The following is a 20,670-nucleotide window of genomic DNA, read 5'->3' as shown; positions in this document are numbered from 1 at the left end:
ACGGGTAAAAATTCAGCTGAACTGCATATAAAGACGTGCAAAATATTTGAAGTTGTTCTTTTCATAAAGACAGAAGTAAAGTGTATTTGTATTAAGCCAGGTACACCATTTAGATCCATTATTAGTGTCAAAATAGTTGAGATAATTTATCCACAATTTAAACCTGGGGCTTTAATGCTTTGTGAAATTATAAACCATACTGAGCTGACAGCTGTTACTGTTTTCCAGAAAGAATGGTTTACAATGGTTGCCAATGTATTAACTGGAGCCTTCTTCAAGATCTTCTCTTTTAGCCTGTGATGAACCTTACATCCCAAGGGAGCATCAGCTTGCAGAGAGCAGTCTGGTATTAATTTGTTTTCCATTTTTAAAAAAATCCACAACATTTGTCTCCCACAACCAAGCAAGGAGGTAAAAGTACTTGGTAAACGAGCTGATACGAAACTGCATTTGGCTGGAAAGCTTTATACTTTGTTCTTTAAAAGTGCACTGAGTATATGGTTAGCATATCAGTGTTCAATTTAGATCTTTTGCAGATAAGTGGATTATGGTGGCTGAAAACCTTAGATGGGGTATCATCTGACAGATTTTTATTTATTTCTTTATTTATTAAAAACACATGATACTAAAATCCTCATTACTTCATGGAATCTGATCTGTTCCAATGCAAAATATTTGCTCTTCAGAACTATGTTAAGAACTACATTGCTGGCAGGTAGCTGTATCCAAAGAAGGGATGAACTCTCAGATTCAGGAAATCATCCTCTGTGTCCCTTCAATTTGATGGTAGAATATCATGGAACATTTGAGACCTCTCTCCTTCTGGAGGAGTCACTGATGATTTTTTTCTCTATACTTAATTTAAACCAATTTTGAGTATTAAAGATTTGCATAAACCGCAATTTGACCCAATTTTTTTCATTGCTTTTTTTCCTCCCCACATTACATCAAACTCAAACAAATACACCTTTAAAATAAAGCTGTCAACCTTGAATACTGGAGTGCAGACTATATACTCCGTTCTCTTCAAAATTGGATAGCAGGATTCACATCCTCCAATGAGGAATGTACCATCTCAGACCCTGATCTTGAAAAGATTTTTGCATGTGCTTGACTTTATGCACTCTATGTAGTAATGCAATTGACTTGAATGGGACAACTCATATATCCTTAAATTTAAAGTACATATTTAAGTCTGTGTAGGATCAGAGTTTAAGTTTCAATCCTGCAAGTGGTGGCCTCTCCCAATCCTGGTTTTTGCTTGTAGTCCTCCAGGCTCCCCTCCCCATCGATTTTATTTTTTTAAGTTGTCACTTCAAATTCCCTCCCATGATTCATCATTGCATTTATTTATTTATTTTTTACTCTTCCTTGTTTTATTTACTCTTCCCTTCTTTTTTCTGTAATTTATAGTTGGGAACAGAAAGCCATTCTTTGTCATTTTTACCCAATAGAAGGCAGGCTATTGTAGCTTGGGGTATTATTTACATGGTGGCCTCTAAAGTAGGGTTATTGCTACCTCTCTGTATTGTGGCTTTGTTTAGCTTGTTCTTGTAAAAAGAAGCAAGGATAAACACAATAGCATGCTGCATACAGCTATAATAGATTATTAAGTGATCTATACATAGATTGAAACTATTTACATTTTGTAACAGAATCATGTATTGTGTAGGGTAGCACATTATGGTGATTGGCTCTGATGGCAACGTTCTACTCCCACTGAAGTCATTGTGAAAATTCTCAGCAATTGGGCAGACAGACTTCTTGCAGTTAGGACCCTGGATTAGAACTCAGAAGATCTGGGTTCAGGTCCTGGCTTGGAAAACAGGTTTCTGTAGCACCTTGAAAAATACATTCAGTCTGTGTCTCTGTTCCTTCATCTGCAAAGTGCGGATTGTCATACTTTCTCTCTCTGCCCTTTGTCAATCTTATCTACTGAGACCCTCCCCAAAGAGCTAAACATCTGTCTCTTTCTGTGTGGCTGGTGAGTTCAACTGGCCTGGGGTTTCTTAGCACAACTATGACATGGATAGTTTCAATGAGGATGGCCCTTATATGGCAAAGATTTCTATCTACGGTTAACCTTGCACGCATTCATAGTTCCATTGACATGAATGGGATTGCTCACATGTATAAATGTTAAACATGTATACAGGTCTTTGTAGGATTGGGCTATGTGCTGGAAACAGACACATCAGAAGACAATCACCATGGTTACTCAAAGTTGCTGTTTAATCATTTAAGCTAACATTGATTTTCGTTACATTTGCCAGTTCACTTAACCCTGTGTGTCTTTCTGCAATGTTTAATCCCTTTGCAAGATTTCCTCTTCAGCAGATTATCCTTTTAACAATTTCATTTGCCCTTAATGGGCAATTTCTGCTGTGGTTCATTTAAATATAAGGGACTAGTACAAATATTTTTTAATCACTCGATGCCATTATGCAGAACTGTAGTCACATTAATAAAAAATGAATGCGTGAATTCAGTTTAGTATCTAATATTGTATATTTAATGGATTACAGCAAAATTCCATGATTTTTTTCTTCAAAGAAGCCATGCAGAAGGTTTCATATTTTAAATTGGATACACTGTCTTTCTTGTCACAATTTTATGGGGAAAAATGAACAGCTGTATCCTTGATGTGCTATTTTTTCCCCTTCAGAATGTATTAAAAATGTTTACAACGTTTCCAAGCATCTTTGATTTAGAGTCTTTCGAAAATCTCTTTAAAACTTCATTTATTTTTGTTCTAAACTTAGGGAAACAGTGATAACATCTTGCATTCAAGGCAATCTAGTTCTGCAGTAAAGGCAGCTGTCATTTTTTATTTTGATAAGACTACTTATATCAGGATTTTTTCTCAAAAGCTATTGTAGAATTTATAGTAATCATCCTGGCAGACTGCCCATCAGACTAAGTAGAACACTAAGAGAATAACATCTGGGGAGTAGGTAGCTACATTAAAAACAAAAAACTTAATTGATTTCAACTGTGGAGTTTTAAAAAGATGCGTTTGTTACTCACCCAGCTATCACCGCCAAAACGATCCATATTTTCAAAATGTCCAGATTGGTGAATGCTGCTTGGTTGACTTTTGTTTTGTAATCGGTCCAGAAAAGCATTATTTACCCTTAAAAACCAAGGGAAAAAACATTAATAGCAGCTTGTTAAGAGGTTGATAGACTTTGAAATTCAATATTATATGAATTCTGTGAATGACTTTTGGTACTTAAAGTCATCCATGAATCCTTTTGCTTAGTTAAAACAAGGGCTGTCGATAATCGCAGTTAATTCACGTGATTAACAAAAATTAATCACAATTAAAAAAATCTATCATGATTAAATTACACTGTTAAAACAATAGAATACCAATTGAAATTTAATATTTTGGATGTTTTTCTACATGTTCAAATATATTGATTTCAGTTACAACACAGAATACAAAGCGTACAGTGCTCACTTAATATTTTTTATTACAAATACTTGCACTGTAAAAATGATAAGAAATTGTACTTTTCAATTCACTTCATACAAGTACTGTAGTGCAATCTCTATCATGAAAAAGATAAAAGTGCAGCTTACAAATTTACTTTGTTACATAACTGCATTCAAAAAACAAAACAATGTCAAAGTTTAGAACCTACAAGTCCACTCAGTCCTACTTCTTGTTTAGCCAATTGCTAAGAGAAACATTTACGCAAGATAATGCTGCCCACTTCTTAATTACAATGTCACTTGAAAGTGAGAAGAGGTTAGCACTGTTGTAGCAGACATCGCAAGATATTTACATGCCAGATGTGCTAAAGATTCATAGGTCCTTTCGTGCTTCAACCACCATTCCAGAGGACATGCGTCCATGATGATGACACTTGTTAAAAAAAAGGAATGCATTAACTAAAATTTGTGACTGAATTCCTTGAGGGAGAATTGTACATCTCCTGTTCTGTTTCACCTGCATTCTTAGAGGAGAGGAAAGTGATCAGGAACAGTCAGCATGGATTCACCAAGGTCAAGTCATGCCAGACTAACCTAATTGACTTCTATGAGGAGATAACTGGGTCTGTGGATGAGGGGAAAGCAGGGGATGTGTTATTCCTTGACTTTAGCAAAGCTTCGATACCGTCTCCCACAGTAGTCTTGCCAGCAAGTTAAAGAAGTATGGACTATAAGGTGGACAGAAAGCTGTCTAGATCGTCAGGCTCAATGGGTAGTGATCAATGGCGCCAGGTCTAAGTGGCAGCCAGTTTCAAGAGGAGTGCCCCAAGGGTCGATCCTGGGGCCGGTTTTGTTCAATATCTTCATTAATGATCTGGAGGATGGCGTGGACTGCGCTCTCAGCAAGTTTGCAGATGACACTAAACTTGGAGAAGTGGTAGATACGCTGGAGGATAGGGATAGGATACAGGGGGACCTAGACAAATTAGAGGACTGGGCCAAAAGAAACCTGATGAGGTTCAACAAGGACAAATGCAGAGTCCTGCATTTAGGACGGAAGAATCCCATTCACTGTTACAGACTAGGGACCGAATGGCTAGGAAGCAGCTCTGCAGAAAAGGACCTAGTGGTTACAGTGCATGAGAAGCTGGATATGAGTCAAGTGTGCCCTTGTTGCCAAGAAGGCTAACGGCATTTGGGGCTGTATAAGTAGAGGCATTGCCAGCAGATCAAGGAACATGATCATTCCCCTCTATTCGACATTGGTGAGGCCTCATCTGGAGTACAGTGTCCAGTTTTGGGCCCCCCACTACAAGAAGGATGTGGAAAAATTGGAAAGAGTCCAGCGGAGGGCAACAAAAATGATTAGGGGGCTGGAGCACATGACTTATGAGGAGAGGCTGAGGGAACTGGGATTGTTTAGTCTGCAGAAGAGAAGAATGAGGGGGGATTTGATAGCTGCTTTCAACTACCTGAAAGGGGGTTCCCAAGTGGATGGATCTAGACTGTTCTCCGTGGTGGCAGATGACAGAACAAGGAGTAAAGTCTCAAGTTGCAGTGGGGGAGGTTTAGGCTGGATATTAAAAAAACTTTTTCACTAGGAGGGTGGTGAAGCACTGGAATGAGTTACCTAGGGAGGTGGTGGAATCTCTGTCCTTAGAGGTTTTTAAGGTCAGTCTTGACAAAGCCCTGGCTGGGATGATTTAGTTGGGAATTGATCCTGCTTTGAGCAGGAGGTTGGACTAGATGACCTCCTGACATCCCTTCCAACACTGATATTCTATGATTCTGCCATATATTTCATGTTATAGCTGTCTCGGATGATGACCCAGCACATGTTGTTCATTTTAAGAACACTTTCACAGCAGATTTCACAAAATGCAAAAAGGTATCAGTGGGAGATTTCTAAAGCTAGATATATCCCTAGAACCAGGATTTAAGAATCTGAAGTGCCTTCCAAAATCTGAGAGGGATGAGATGTGAAGCATGCTTTCAGAAGTCTGAAAAGAGCAACACTCTGATGTGGAAACTACAGAACCTGAACCGTCAGAAAAGAAAAATCAACCTTCTGCTGGTGGCATCTGACCAGATGATGAAAATGAACATGCGTTGGTCTGCACCGCTTTGGATCATTTTTGAGCTGAAACCTTCATCAGCATGGATGCATGTCCTCTGGAATGGTGATTGAAATGCTAAAGATTCGTATGTCCCTTCGTGCATCTGTCACATAAATATCTTGCGACATTGGCTACAACAGTGCCATGAGAACACCTCTCCTCACTTTCAGGTGACATTCTGAACAAGAAGTGGGCAGCATTATCTCCTGCAAATGTAAACAAACTTGTTTGTCTGAATGATTGCCTGAAAAGGAAGTAGGACTGATTGGACTTGTAGGTTCTAAAGTTTTACATTGTTTCATTTCTGAATGTGGTTTTTTTAAAAAAACAAAAAAAAAACATAATTCTAGATTTGTATTTTCAACTTTCATGATTAAGAGATTGTACTATTGCACTCCAGTACTTGTATTAGTTGTATTGAAAATACTATTTCTTTTGTTTTTACAGTGCAAATATTTGTAATGAAAAATAAATATAAAGGTGAGCACTGCACACTTTGTATTCTGTGTTGTAACTGAAATCAATTGAGAGAGATCCAGAATTTTAAACTGGGACTGTTTAGCATGCAGAGAAGACAGGGTGAATAAGATGACTTTACTTACCCTCTCAAAATACAAGAACAAGGGTATATTTAATAGATTTGAAAGTCAACACTAAGAAAAGGAATATATATTAAAGTGCTTGCTTAGCCCACGGAACTCATACTAGATACCATTTTTTTTGAAGCCAAGAGACTAGTAGGATTAAATATTTATATGGCTAATGAGAACATTTACAGTCACAGTAGATTGAATACCTATTTTTAAGGAATAAAGCCTTTTTGCTTCAGGTCATAATGCAAACACTATCCGATAGGAGTTAGGAACAGTTACTTGTTTATAAAGGAAAAGTGCTCATAATTATCCATTATGAAGTTTCTTGAACTTTCCTCTGAAGTAAGTGGTACTGGCCAATGCTATAGACAGGACACTGGACTAGATGGACCAGGGATCCAGTATGGTATGGGAATACTTATGTAAAAGCTTGTGCCAGGTTGGGACACCTAATTTGCTTGCACAGACATCCTGATAATTACACGTGCACATGGTCATTTACACACTTCACCAGTCATTTGCTAAGGTATTTGCCATGACTGAGAAGATAAGTTAGGCATAGTGACATGCACAGTTCTCTGAAATTCTGGGCCTTAAGAGTATAATAGATTATACTCAGATTCCCCTCCAAATGCATCCCGAGAGATCCATTCCGTCTTCAAATCAATAGGTAAGAAACAAAACCCACTTTTGCAAAAAAGTTACTGCACAATTGTGTAGAAATTGATTATACATGAGTTGTGAGAATGGGTCTCATTGGCTTGTCCGAATGCAAGGTTGATGCTAAAAATGTTACTTGGAGCACCCTCATTGCAATGGTTCCCTAAAGCACAAAATTGCAGTTTCATGAAGCCATCTAGACAAGAATTCAGTATAAGCCATACTTCCTCTGTTCATTCTGATGCACTTTTGTTCTTTCTTGCTCTTCTTGCTCTCGTCTCAGTTCCAATAATTCACCCTGGGAACAATAAAAGTGAAACCCAAATGTATTAATGTAGTTATTCAGAAGACAAACCCAATTAATTACACAATATATTAACCTTAACTAGTGCACTATTTAATTTGCCAAACTTTTACTTAAATTTTAGTTCCTCTGGGAAGTAAGTTTTATTTACAATACCCAATTGCATCCCAAAAAATGGACTCCATCTCCTCTTCAGTCTTCCACTGGACAGAAGGGCGTGTGTCCTCTTGCAAAGGAAGCCAGGGGATTCTAAACTCGGATCTAGGGGGATCTACCAGAGGCAGGCGTCATCCAGATGGAAGGTCTTTACCTCTATCCTTCATGGTGGTTCCAAAGACCACTACTGCCTCCTGATGCAAGTCTGCAGTGATATGACATTATGCCATGAAGGAGGAAGCAAGCTTTGGAGGGCCTTGCAGCCCTGCCTCAGCCCCACCCTCTCCCACTGTGTGGGTCTGCCTTCCTGCTGACCTACTGTGGAGGAGCTTCCAAATGGTTAATCAGCCATAGGAGGATGCCATAGAACATGCTCTCCTCCCTTCTGTCCCTCCCTTTGCCCTGATCCTCAGGTTTTGCTTCTCTTATGCTTGCAGAAGTGGAGGGAAGAACAGGACCTTTTACAACATAGCTCTAGGTTTTGAAACGACCTCTGTCCATTGTTACTGGGACAAAGTTTTGGGGAATTTTATTTATGTACATTTCTTTGTTCCTTAATTGCATACTATTATCTTTGGAGCCACACTTACGCTGTTTTATGCCGAGCCTTTCTGAAGTCAGGCCTCTTGTTAGGAAGAATACCTGGCTTTAAAGAGAGTCCATAGTGACCGCTTTACACTATGTAAATATGCTCATTCAATTTATTCTTATCTTGCTGTATTGTCTGTGGATACTTGTTTATACCAAACTGAATAGTGTTCTAGAGCAAAAGTAATCCTAAATTATGCAAACTGCTGCTAGTGATATCAGAGGGGCTGTTCCCATGATTAGGGCTTACTCAGAAAAGGGTTGCAGAATTGGTTCTCTCACACCCATCTCTGGACTCACACTCTTTCCACTTAGCTGGAAAGATGCCAGGGAAGGAGCTGGCGGTGTGGTACAGTTGTGAATGGTTGTATTAACATTTTAGCATTTATTGGTTAACCTTATCGCTTTCCTTCTTTAGATTGTCTGTTTCCTGTCCTCAATAAGGTCCCCCTTTGTTATACTATTATTTTGGGGCATAGTATTTCATTTGTTGGAGTTTGTATTATTGTCTTGTTTCTTGTGCACTGGATCATCTCCCTTCTTAAGAGTAGTTGTATTAGTTATTTTCCAAAGGGACAGCACCCTAGTGTCTTGAGCACATAAAATAATCACCTTGGGAGGAGGCACCAGGCATCGCAACAGAGAACCCAGGACCCAACTCATATGAGGAGTGACGCGAAGCCACTACAGTTGGCAAATACCAGCTGCAGTTGTTGAAAGGAAGCACACAATGTGTAGCCACTGTTGTGCCAACTTCCTTGCACTTTACAATTTTTAAGGTTATGATGATGTGGTCTTATGGTTTTGTTTATAAATCAGGGTAGTGAGCTGGGCCATGCATGTTTAATCATTTAGCTTGGATTCATGCCACACCAAGTATCAGGCAGGTGTCCTGGTCAGCCTGATGACTGCTAATGCTAACCAAAGGAACATCAGTTCCATATAACAACTTATTCTGAAGTGGCTGGGTCAGTACCTTTCCATGTTATGCAACATGCCATCTCTGCCAGCTAAGTTACTGATATGCTAGGGATCTCATGCCATTACAAGTATAGTCAACAGGAACTGAAGCTACCAACTTTTACCACTGAAAGGGTTCTTCAAGGGAAAACAGACCTATCCTGCACATTTGCCATAGTAATGGAGCACCAATAAAGCTGGAATGTGAACTAAAGTGATGAATTTTATAGAAAGGTTCAGTAACTAAAAAATGAACTACAGAATGAAATAAAAACTAATTTAATAAGAACATTAATAAAAGCTTTGCAGTAAATAATATAATCAATCAATAACTGGATAATGTGTTGTGTATCACTGTTCGTCTAGCCCTAAAAGAAAAGCAAGATTAAGAAATAAAAAAGCCAAGCTTCATTTTCACTTTTTAAATAACTGTTCAACCTGAAAATTAAAATCCAGTATCTGATTTTCTAATGTTTGACTTTTAATGGCATTCATTAAATTTCTGCAATAGCTATACCTTCAGAAATATACTGCAAGTACATAATACTGTGTTTAAAGTGCCTGGGAAAACATTTTAAATCTAGCAATACATATTAAAACCTATTTCCCCCCAAAAAATAACTGACAAAACCTATAAATTTAATAGCTATATTGCATTAGAAGGTGCACACAAAAACAGAATTTACAATTACATTAATAAAATAGTAGCTTGAGGTGGAAGTGAGTTAACATAAATCTGAGGGACAATTATTAGTGCTTTTAAAATATGTACACTTAGAATAGGTTTACAAATACCTACTGGACAGATTAACGTTCTAATAGTAGCTACTGAGGCAAGGAGTACTTTGGTACTATGTATTAAAACAAAAATTTTGCACTCAGCCCATACTTTTTTAGGGAGAGATGGAAATCAGTAAAAAACATAAAAATCAGAAATGTAGCTAGAGAAAGATTTACCTTAGATGTGACTGTGGCCCCAACTCTGCAATGACCTGCACACCGGGTTGCCCTGGCCCAAGCTCTATGAAGGGTTCAGGTGTATGCTAGTTTTAAATGAAAAACTATTTCTTCATGGCACAATGTACAATGCCATAGTTATTGATAACATACATACCCATAGCATTTGAAATTTCATAAGGGTTTTATTTAGGAGAAAATATATGTTGGTAATTGGACAGAAGAGAAAAGGTGCATCCTATGATGGGAAATAAATAAGCTATATACTTTTATTTTATTAAATGGAGGCATATTTATTGAAGGACCTGTACATCCAATTACTGGAACAACAGAAGAAACTGGAAGTCAGTAGATCAGGTTCTATGCCCAGCTCTACCACAGACTCATTATGTGAGCTTGGACAGCTTACCTACTCATTTAAGTAATTAGTGCAAACAGGTGCAATTGCATATGCAGGAGTAGAAGATCTAGTCCATTCCATACTCATTTAAGTCAGTTTACATCATTTATATGAATCTGTATATGTTTGATCAATCCATTCTCTATTCTTTTGCTAAAATAGCAAGTTGGAATACTTGAAAGACATTTTCTCTGAATCATTAATAATTATGTTTGAGAAATCAAGGAAGATAGGTGATGTCCCAGAGGGCTGGAAAGGAGCAAATACAGTACCCGTCTTGGTGCAGAGGAGAGCTGAGGGAATTTTAAGCTAGTCCTCCTAACTTCGATACCCGGAAAGATATCAAAACAAGTTTTTAAACAATCAATCATTCTGTTCAAATTTACAGGTGATAAATAATTGCCAATAAAGATTTGTCAAGAACAAATCATGTCAAACCCAACCAAATTTCCATTTTTGACAGGGTAACTGGCCTAGTGGACTGAAAGGAAAAGGGAGACGCACTGGACTTAGTAAGGCTGACAATCCTACTTGACATACTCATAAGCAAACTAGGGAAATATGGTCTAGATGAAATTATTATAAGACAGGTGGCCTTTCAACCAGTTTTGTATTCCTAGAGTGGTTATCAAGGGTGTCCAGTTTGGGGCACCATGCTTTAAGATACATATGAACAACCTGGAGAGAGTCTAGAGGAGAACAACAAAATTAAAAGGTGTAGTAAAACATGACCTACAAGGAAACATGGAAAGAACTGGGCACATTTAGCCTAGAGAAGAGAATACCATGGCAGGGGGGAAAATAAGACTTCAAAGATGTAAAAGGTTGCTCCTCAGAGAATGGTGATCAATTGTTCTCTACATTCACCAATGGGAGGACAAGCAATAATCGGCTTAGTTTGCAGCAAGGGTGATTTAAGTTAGATATTAGGACAAGTTTTCTAACTATAAGGATGTTTAAACATTGGAATAGGTTGTAGAATAGAGATTTTTAAGAACAAGTTGGACAAAACTGTCAGGAATGATCTAGTATATTTAATCCTGCCTCAGCACAGGGGTTGGAGAGAAGATGACCTTCTGAGGTTCCTTCCAAGCCTACATTTCCATGATTTTAAACACAACAGAGGGGAGATGGTGTGTGAAGTATTAGTTCTCTATTCAGAATCGCCTTCAGAATGTCCTCATGATAGTCTTTTCCTCTCCTTTCCTTTCCTCTCCTCTCCCACAGACGTTCTCATAAAGCCTATTATTAACCTTCCATAACAGTTCGAGATGTGTTGCACATGTCCGTTTCAGTCTTGATGTGCATGCACCCCGCTTACACAGTCACCATAAATTTCTCTCTCAATGGTTCCCTTTGGGGTAGCTTGAGTGCTCTTTGCTGCCGCATGCTGGCAGTGCCAATATAAAGGGCCCAACCAATGCCAAGTCCCCTGAGTTCCTTCTTTCAAGAAAGCTCCGATGTACAGGAGTAGGAATGGACATGTGCAACACATCTCAAAGAACAACTGCTATGGAAGGTTAGTAACCATTTATTCAAGTGATTGCAAATGTGCATTCCACTCATGGTGACTCCCAGCCAGTAATATAGGTGGAACGGATCGGAGTTCGTATAATGGCCTCACTGAGAGGTAGGGCCACTCTGGAAGGACCTGCTGGGGTGAAAGGATTCTTTTACTTCCTCTACCTGTATGCCCAGGATTAAGGCAACCCTCTAACATTTCTTGGAGTCATCCAGGAGAAGCAAAGTATACATTATTGAGACTGCCTCATCAGGGGAAGGGAAGGCCAGCAAAGGGTCCTGCTGAGCCGGGTCTTGATATCCAGTACCAGAGTCAGAAATCTGTGCTGCCTCATGGGTAAGTGCTGCACATCTCTTTGAGGCCATGAATAGGAGTTCCTGGAATATGGGGGAAAACCCAACAGGTTCCAAAAAGGCCACTGGACAGGCGTAGGCCCCCAGTGACCTCCCTGGCCAACCACTGGATGGTACTCCTGTGGTAGAGTAATGATGTCTCGAGGAGGGATGGCTCTAAGAGCTGATGTGGTAGGCCCCAGTCTCCGATTTGGAGGAAGACTACCCTCCTTCCGCTGACTATGGAGGTGCAGTTCCAGACCGTGCTGGTGACCAGTGCAGAGGTGAAGAGGTGTGCAGAGTGGTGAGCATTGCAGGTTTTTCCTTTGACGATATCAAAGGGAGAGCCAGAGGTGCATTTTTAATGAAATTGTGCGATCATGGGAGACTAGCTTCCCAGATATAGAATGGAGGACAAGTGCTACTAAAATTGGTAGGGCCCAGATTTTCCTGGATAATAGATTTCTTCACCAAATAGTCACCAAGAATCAACAAGAAGTGATGTCATTGTAGATTTAGTATTGGTGAGTAGTGAGGACCTCACAGAAGAACTGGTTGTAGGGAATAACCTTGGTTTGAATGATCATGAGCTAGTTCACTTAAAAAAAAAAAAAAAAAGGGGATCTGCAACTAGGGTCCTTGATTTCAAAAGGGAAAACTAAAACTTTCCCGGTTTGCTCTCTCGTTCCCGGAACCCCGAACAAGCAGGTCTCCTTCCCTGCAGTTTGCAGGGTGGTTCGGGGAACGCGAGAGCAAACCGCGGCGAAGCTGGTCTCCTTTCCCGGTTTGCTCTCTCGTTCCCCGAACCCCCGAGCAAGCAGGTCTCCTTCCCTGCGGTTTGCAGGGTGGTTCGGGGAACGCGAGAGCAAACCGCGGCGAAGCTGGTCTCCTTTCCCAGTTTGCTCTCGCGTTCCCCGAACCCCCCTTGAAGCCGCCCAACAGCGCTGCAGTGTGGCCACATCTAACACCACTTGCAGCGCTGGTTGCTGTAAGTGTGGCCACTCTGCAGCGCTGGCCCTATACAGCTGTACTAATGCAGCTGTAACAACCAGCGCTGCAAAATTTTAGATGTAGACATGGCCTTAGTTAGGGACATGGACTGGACTGAAGAACTCAAGGATCTGAATGTGGAAGCGGCTTGGAATTAGCTTCTGCAACTTTGAATCGAAGTATCTAAAGCCTGCATCCTAAACAAGGGGAAAAAATTCATAGGGAAGTGTTGTAGTTCAGACTGGATGAACAAGCACCTTAAACAGATTAAGAGAAAGCGATCATAGGTTGGCTCCCCTTTAAGGCAGATACAACTTAGATATGTTTTCACAGTACTGTACAGTACCGGTGGTCCCCAACACCATTGTAGGGGAGAGAAGCTGCAGCCCCGCACCTGCCAGGGACAGAACTCCAAGGCTGCAGCACTGGTGCTCTCTGTCCCTGGCAAGTGCGTGCCTGCGGCTTCTCTCCAGCTTCAAAAGGAGCCGCGGCCCCGCCCCTGCCGGGGACAGAGAGCACCGGCGCCCGCAGCCCCGGAGTTCTCTGTCCCTGGCAGGCGGGGGGCCGTGGCTCCTTTTGAAGCTGGAGAGAAGCCGCAGCCACGCACTTGCCAGGGACAGAGAACACAGGCGCCCGCAGCCTCGGAGTTCTCTGTCCCTGGCAGGTGGGGGGCCGTGGCTTCTCTCCTCTGCTGGGCACTAAGGGCACTAGGCAGTGCACATCAATGCACCTCTTTGGGGACCACTGACAAACGGACTGGTTTGAAACCCCACTATACCGCGACCCCACATTTAGCGCGATGGAAGTTTTTGGACCCCAAATGTCGCATTATAGCAGGGTTTCACTGTATTAGCACCATTATACAAGGCACTAATAAGAACTCACCTGGAATACTGTCAAGTATCAGAGGGTAGCCGTGTTAGTCTGGATCTGTAAAAGCAGCAAAGAATCCTGTGGCACCTTATAGACTAACAGACGTTTTGGAGCATGAGCTTTCGTGGGCGAATCTGAGTTGCATCTGAGGAAGTGGGTATTCGCCCACGAAAGCTCATGCTCCAAAACGTCTGTTAGTCTATAAGGTGCCACAGGATTCTTTGCTGGAATACTGTGTGCAATTCTGGTCTCCCATGTTTAAGACAGATGAATTTAAACTGGGACAGGTGCAGAGAAAAGCTACTAAAATGATCCAAGGAATGAGTCTCTTCTCACAAGGTAGGTTTTCCAAAGAGCTTGGCTTGTTTAGCCCAACAAAACGAAGGCTGAGGGAAGACATGGCTGCTCTCTATAAATACATCAGATGGATAAATACCAGGCAGGGAGATGAGTTATTTAAGTTAAGTGCTAATGTGGACACAAGAACAAATGGATATAAGCCTAAACTTGTTGATGGCCAGTTTAAAATTAGACAAAGGTTTCTAACCATCAGAGTAGTGAGGTTCTGGAACAGCCTTTCAAGGGGAGAAGCAGGGGCAAAAATCCTAACTGCCTTCAAGACTGAGCTTAAGTTTATGGAGAGGATGGTATTATGAGACTGCCTACAATGGCATGTGGCCCATGTGAGGCTGCTAGTAGCAAATATCTCCAATGGCTGAAGATGGGACGCTAGATGATGACGGCTCTGAATTACTTCAGAGCTGTGTTTCTCAAACTGGGGTTGCCGCTTGTGTAGGGAAAGCCCCTGGTGGGCTCGGCCAGTTTGTTTACCTGACCTGTCCGCAGGTCCAGCCAATCGCGGCTTCCACTGGCCACGGTTCGTCGCTGCAGGCCAACGGGAGCTGCTGGAAGCGGCACGGGCTGAGGGATTTACTCGCCGCTGCTTCAAAGAGCCCCCATTGGCCTGCAGCGGTGAACCGCAGCCAGTGGGAGCTGCGTTCAGGCAGACCTGCAGGACGGGACAGGTAAACAAACTGGCCCATCCTACCAGGGGCTTTCCCTACACAAGCGGCAACCCCAGTTTGAGAAACACTACTTCTTTCCCAGGTGTCTGGCTGGTGGGTCTTGCCCACATGCTCAGGGCCCAACTCATTGCCATATTTGGAGTCAGGAAGGAGTTTTCCCCTGAGTCACACTAGCAAAGACTCTGGGGGTCGGGGGGGCAGGGAAGTGTTCACCTTTCTCTGCAGCATGGGGCATAAGTCACTTGCAAGTTTAAACTAGAGTAAATGGTGGATTTTCCAAAACTTGAAATCTTTTAAACCATGATTTGAGGACTTTAGTAACTCAGCCAGAGGTCAGGGGTCTATTACAGGAGTGAGAAGGAGGGGGAAAAGGGTTCTTTGGCCTGCAACATGCAGAAAGTCAGACTAGGTGATCACAATGCTCCCTTCTGGCCTTCAGGTCTATGAGTCTACATGGGTCTGGGCTGGTGGTGACCCTGCTGGTTCTCCCATGTCTGCCAGCACCAATAGGACTGACCCTTGAAATGCTAGCAATACCAGCTCTGTCAGGGTTAGAAGCTGCCTGGCAGCCGCAAATGCCTCCAGCCTGGTTGGTACCCAGACAGCGGCACAGAGTGGTGTCACAGATGTGGAAGGTGCTCCTTCTGGTTCCAGACTTGACAGTACCAGCTTAGGTGCCAAGAACTACTTGGGCTTAGACCACACTCTACTCTGATCCACATGCCTAACAGACTTCGATGCTGAGGAATCTCCCCCTTTTGGCCATCTGCTTCTTATGTGTTTTCTTAGGTACTGGGGATGGTAAGCAGTACAATAGGAGGCACAAAATCCAAATCCAACAACACTGAGGCACTAGGTGCTGAGTCTGACCGATCTGGCTCAGATGGAGGTCTCAAGGCCACCTCCATGAGTGGAAACTTTAGTCTGGTGACAATCTTTCTTCGTGTGAAGTTTAAAGTCTCTGAAAATTTGGCGATGCTCCCCTGTATGAGCTTCCGCCAAACAGTTTAAGCAACTTGAGAGCGGGTCATGCAGGGGCATAGCAGGCAATGTATGGCTTGACCGAGGCATCCCTCTGCACCAGGAACTGACCAAAGCCCTCAGGTGGGGTAAAACTTACGCAACTGTACTAAAACACTAATAACCAGAATAACACTGAACTATTGACAATAGAGTACAAGAGTACACAGTCCACTGAGAACACTTTCAAAAGCAAGATGAGCCGTTCCAGCAACCATTACGGGCAATAAGAAAAAACTGAGGGGGCTCAGGGTTAGCTAAGTCCTTTATACAGCAGAAGAAGGTGCTCAAGCCACCCCAACGGGTACCACTGAGGGAAAAATTTCCAGAGACTGTGTGCACACCAAGAGTGGAATGCACATGTGCAAACACTCAAAGAAGAAATTAGGTTCCTTAGAATACTAAACTGGGCACCATCATCTAAAAAAGGTGTTATGCAATTTAAATGCGGGGGGTGGTGGGGAAGCATAAACTAATAGTTCAGAGCCAACTAGCTGTAAGCCAGGTATCAGCAACCTTTGGCACGTGGCCCACCAGGGTAAGCTCCCTGGCAGGCCGTGTACGGGGAGACTTTGGCAAACCAGTAAAGTGCCTAAAACCACTATGGCTTATTGTTAAAGGCGACCTAGTTAGCAAGCTGTAAAGTGGCCATGCAGTTTTACCAGGGCAGGAGGGGAGGGGGGGTTTGGTGCCACAGTAAGGGCAGCTTGATCCCGCATCCTTCCTGATAAGAATTGTGTTGAAGTTGCTGATACATGCATTTTAAAAAAGCAGGATGTACCCTCAGGAATGTCTATTGGGGTCTCAAGGCTGCAGACTCTGGAAAAACCCACATCTGGTTAATCAATAATCAGAAGAAACCTCTTGCTTGATGATTGAAATTGCTTACTTAACAAGGGTTCTTTAAGGGACATGTCATTCTATTACCAATGTATAAATAAGGGGAAAAAGTTTGAGATAGTTGGACTCATTTGGGGACTCTTTTAGACTCTCTTTGGACTCTCCCTCTGGATACACCTTGCGGTCCCCACTGACAGACAGAAGATTTGGCCATCAGAAGCCTGCCGCTGTGTCACTCAAAAGCCACACTCAGCTTTGGTGATTATCAAGGGTTGGGGGTGTTTTACTAATCTTGTTGTGGATGTGTATAAGTACTTGAGACTAGTAAAGTGTAGCTTTAAGTGAAAGCACTCATGTTGTCCTGTTTGTGCCAGCCATCTATCGGTCGGACGGATGTCCTTGTCTCCTGATGTATTTCCTGACACCTCCTCGCACAGAGTAAAAGTTACCAAGAGCTTTGGGTTGAAAGAACCCCGGGTAACAGCTGGGCTGGTTTATTTACCTGTGGCATCCACAAGTTCAGCTGATCGCGGCTCCCACTAGCCGCGGTTCGCCACTCCAGGCCAAGGGGGTGGTGGGAAGTGGCGGCCAGCACATCCCTTAGCATGCACTGCTTCCTGCAGCTCTCAATGGCCTGGGATGGCGAACTGCAGCCAGTGGGAGCCGCGATCGGCTGAACCTGCGGACACGGCAGGTAAACAAACCGGCCTGGGTGCTTACCCTGGTGAGCCACGCACCAAAGATTGCCGATCCCTGATATAAGCTTTATAGATGCTTCAAACCATATCCGAACTTTGCAGCTTTGCCTATTTGACTACCTACAATTGGTCTGAAGCACTTTTCCTGAGGAGACCTGGTGCTCATATGCCACAGTAATTAATATGTTTTTTAAAGCTGATTACAGAACACGGCTCAGTACAGAAACATTATACATAAACTGTTAATGTATTACAGTTACCTTTCTCCGTTGTTCTGCCTTCTTTTCCTGTAGTCTTCTGTTTTCATCCTCCTGGAGTCTTTGCTTATAAGTGCGGCTTCTAGTCTATTGCACAGCAGAGCATAAAAGCAATATATTGACAGAAGATCCCACTCTCAATCTTTATAGAATAAATTAACAAAACTAGTTCAAGATATTTCTGATTACTTAGGGATAGATTCATCTAAGTTTAAAAACCAGACATGAGGCTCTTTTGCTAAAAATCCACCATTTAGAAGTTGGGTTATATACTTATCATAATTCAATTGCTAGGGTGGTTTGTTCTCCAGAGAGACCCCGTCTGCAGTGCTCTGTGGTTCAGACACCTCTGGGGGATTTGTTTGAATGGGAAAAGTCTATGAACTAGATCTGAAATCATTAACAAGTGATTAACAATCATTAACAGCCCTTATAATGAGTCTCAATGCATGTTCTCTTGTCATTTGCAGTTATTGGGGAATGTATTACTCTTACCTTGAGCAGGGACTGTGCCTTCCTTTGTGTGTATATCATATTTAGCACATTATTAATATTAAAAACTAACTTAGTTTAGTACAAAAAGTTGTGGTGGCCATCATATAACTTGACTTTAATAAAGGCTCTGATATAATTCTACACAAGATTCTCAAAGGAATTTGATAAATGTGAATCAAATGAAGCTACTGAATGATGGGTACATAGTTTGCTATAAAGGCTGTATGGAGACAGCAATTATTAATGGGTTCAATCTCGAGCTGGAGGAGCTGTTAGATGTGTCCAGGGAGATTCATTCTGGGTCCAATATTATTTATTACTTTCAGTAATGACTTGAGCGATTGTGTGGAGAATATATTAATCAAGTTGGAGAACAATAAAAATCTAGATGGGATTGTTAACACTTTGGAAGACTGAATTAAAATGGATTATGATCTTAATTGATTAAATATGAGGGGGGGGGGAGAAGAGAAGCCACCAATAAAAAGAGGAGAGTGCCTAAAAGGAAACTGAATTTGTCTACATCCAGTAAATGGGATAAACGTGTGCCCAGTGATATTTGTACACTGTAATACAGTAATGCCATGGAAAGGATCTGGGAAATTTAAACTGTTTTTAGCAAGAACTGTATGTCCTTTTCTAGTACATGCAACCATTGAGAATCATAACAATGCTAAAAATTAGAATTTAGAGTGAAAAATTTTACCTCACCCTTTTCCCAGCAAAAAGATACAAATTTGGCAACATGGAAACATTTGGGGAATTTGTGTCAGTTTTGCTGAATTGTTCATGTAACAAAAATTCCAATCAACATGTTTTGATTCTAAAGGACTTCCTGTTTTGAATTTTTTTTTAAATTTCATTTAAAATAATGTGAACCACTCAAAAATTTAAAAAAAATCACATTGAACAAAACATTTCATTTGACCTGAAATGAGTATTTTTCATGTTTTTGGAAGGGCTAGTGAACTGAAAGTCAGTTATTGTGTCCATTTTACTAAATGTGTCTTTACTAGATCTCTTATATTTTAGAAGTTAAACAAAAATGAAAAAATAGCAGGTCACAATTTTTTGCAGGTTAAACACAGACTAGATCAAAACACCACATCAAACTAGCACAATTCAAGTATAACATTTCCCCTTTACTATTACCTCTTAGTGCTCAAATGGTTTCACACCTAGTGGTACTCCATTGCTTATGTGTTATAGCTCCCTTAATGGGGCACAAGAGGTGCTAGTTTACCTGTAGAGTGGTTCTACTAGCCTGAGCAGATCTTTTACAAACACAAGGCCATAGAGTCGTACTAGCAACAAGTGACATACGCTATATTGGTTCGCGTTAATAAAAGTATCATATATACACAAGCAGCAAGGTAATTCATCCTCTTTACTTGGGCACTGATTAACCAGAGTTGAAGGAAATATATATATTTCTTGCACTATATGTTTAAAAAAAACCCACCAATTGCAGAGAGTAACAGACATAAAACAGATTGGAATAAAAGGCATAAAACTGAAACAGCTTTGGAATGAGGGGCTTTAGTCGTCGATCTGCACCTACTCAATCTCTCTATACCCTATGGCCATCACACTAATGTCTCTGATATCAGGACCAGTCCTGGGGATGTTTTCAATTGAAGTACATCTTACTGAAATTTGTAGGACTAGTTCTGCCTCAGATAAATCCACTAGGCCCAGGTCTCATTGTTCAGTTCTTGTTTGGTGACAGGTGGGGAGGCAAGCATGGCTTTAAGTCATCTTTCTGCCTCTCGTATTCTCTACCATTTCAGTGGCCTGCTTGGTCCCCAACATAAGTTAGAGCAGCCCCGTGGGTAGCCCGCTAAGCCACCCAGAGCATACTGTACTCCAGCCATGTCCCTCCCTTTACCTGCACACCCTGTGTGTAGGAGGCTGCACAAGGGGCACTAGAAACTCATTCCTCCAGTTCTGTGCCAAGAAGTGAACCTCCTCTACAGCTGGTGTATTCCCTAAAGGCTGTTTCCACCCATTCTAAGCCTCTTATGCCTGTGTTGAAGGTAAAGGAAGCCACTGGGAACTGGTCCCAAAGACTCAGAGAAGGGAAAAAAAAAAAAAAGAAAAAAAGAAAAAAGTCTATACGCCACCTTCTCAGTTCATGGTGTTGAGGGACAGGGAAAGAGACTGAAGCAAGGCCTATGAGGAAATGCTGAGGTCTGAACATATTCTCTACATCAAGATTTCTAAACCTGTGAGGCTCCAATGTATTTCTAGGAAGGCTAAAGCCAAAAGGGAGAGAAATTCTTTTCTTTTTTTCTTCTTAGTAGCTGACACTTAAGATTCAGCAGACACTAAAGCCTCTACGGCATACGAGCTATTCAGTAAAGGTTTCCAAGATTTGCTGACTGCAGGGTATGTAGCAACCAGCTGTAATTTCTTTCTGCACACAGTAGCTGATCTGTTGCCCAT

The 20,670-nt window shown here is 41.6% G+C and overlaps 1 protein-coding gene across 1 annotated transcript in view; it reads right to left on the bottom strand.

The window, feature by feature from the left end:
• EPSTI1 (epithelial stromal interaction 1) overlaps positions 1-20,670 on the bottom strand; it is a 78,372-nt gene that overhangs the window by 3,093 nt on the left and 54,609 nt on the right. Inside the window, 3 exon segments of the mRNA XM_030565754.1 lie at positions 3,028-3,133; positions 7,033-7,106; positions 17,734-17,817. Coding sequence (XP_030421614.1) covers positions 3,028-3,133; positions 7,033-7,106; positions 17,734-17,817 — 264 coding nt within the window.

Source organism: Gopherus evgoodei, chromosome 1 (genome assembly GCF_007399415.2).
Source record: "Gopherus evgoodei ecotype Sinaloan lineage chromosome 1, rGopEvg1_v1.p, whole genome shotgun sequence".
NCBI lineage: Eukaryota > Metazoa > Chordata > Testudines > Testudinidae > Gopherus > Gopherus evgoodei.
Note: the sequence above shows the minus strand (reverse complement) of the source record. Positions and strands in the feature narration are given on the sequence as shown.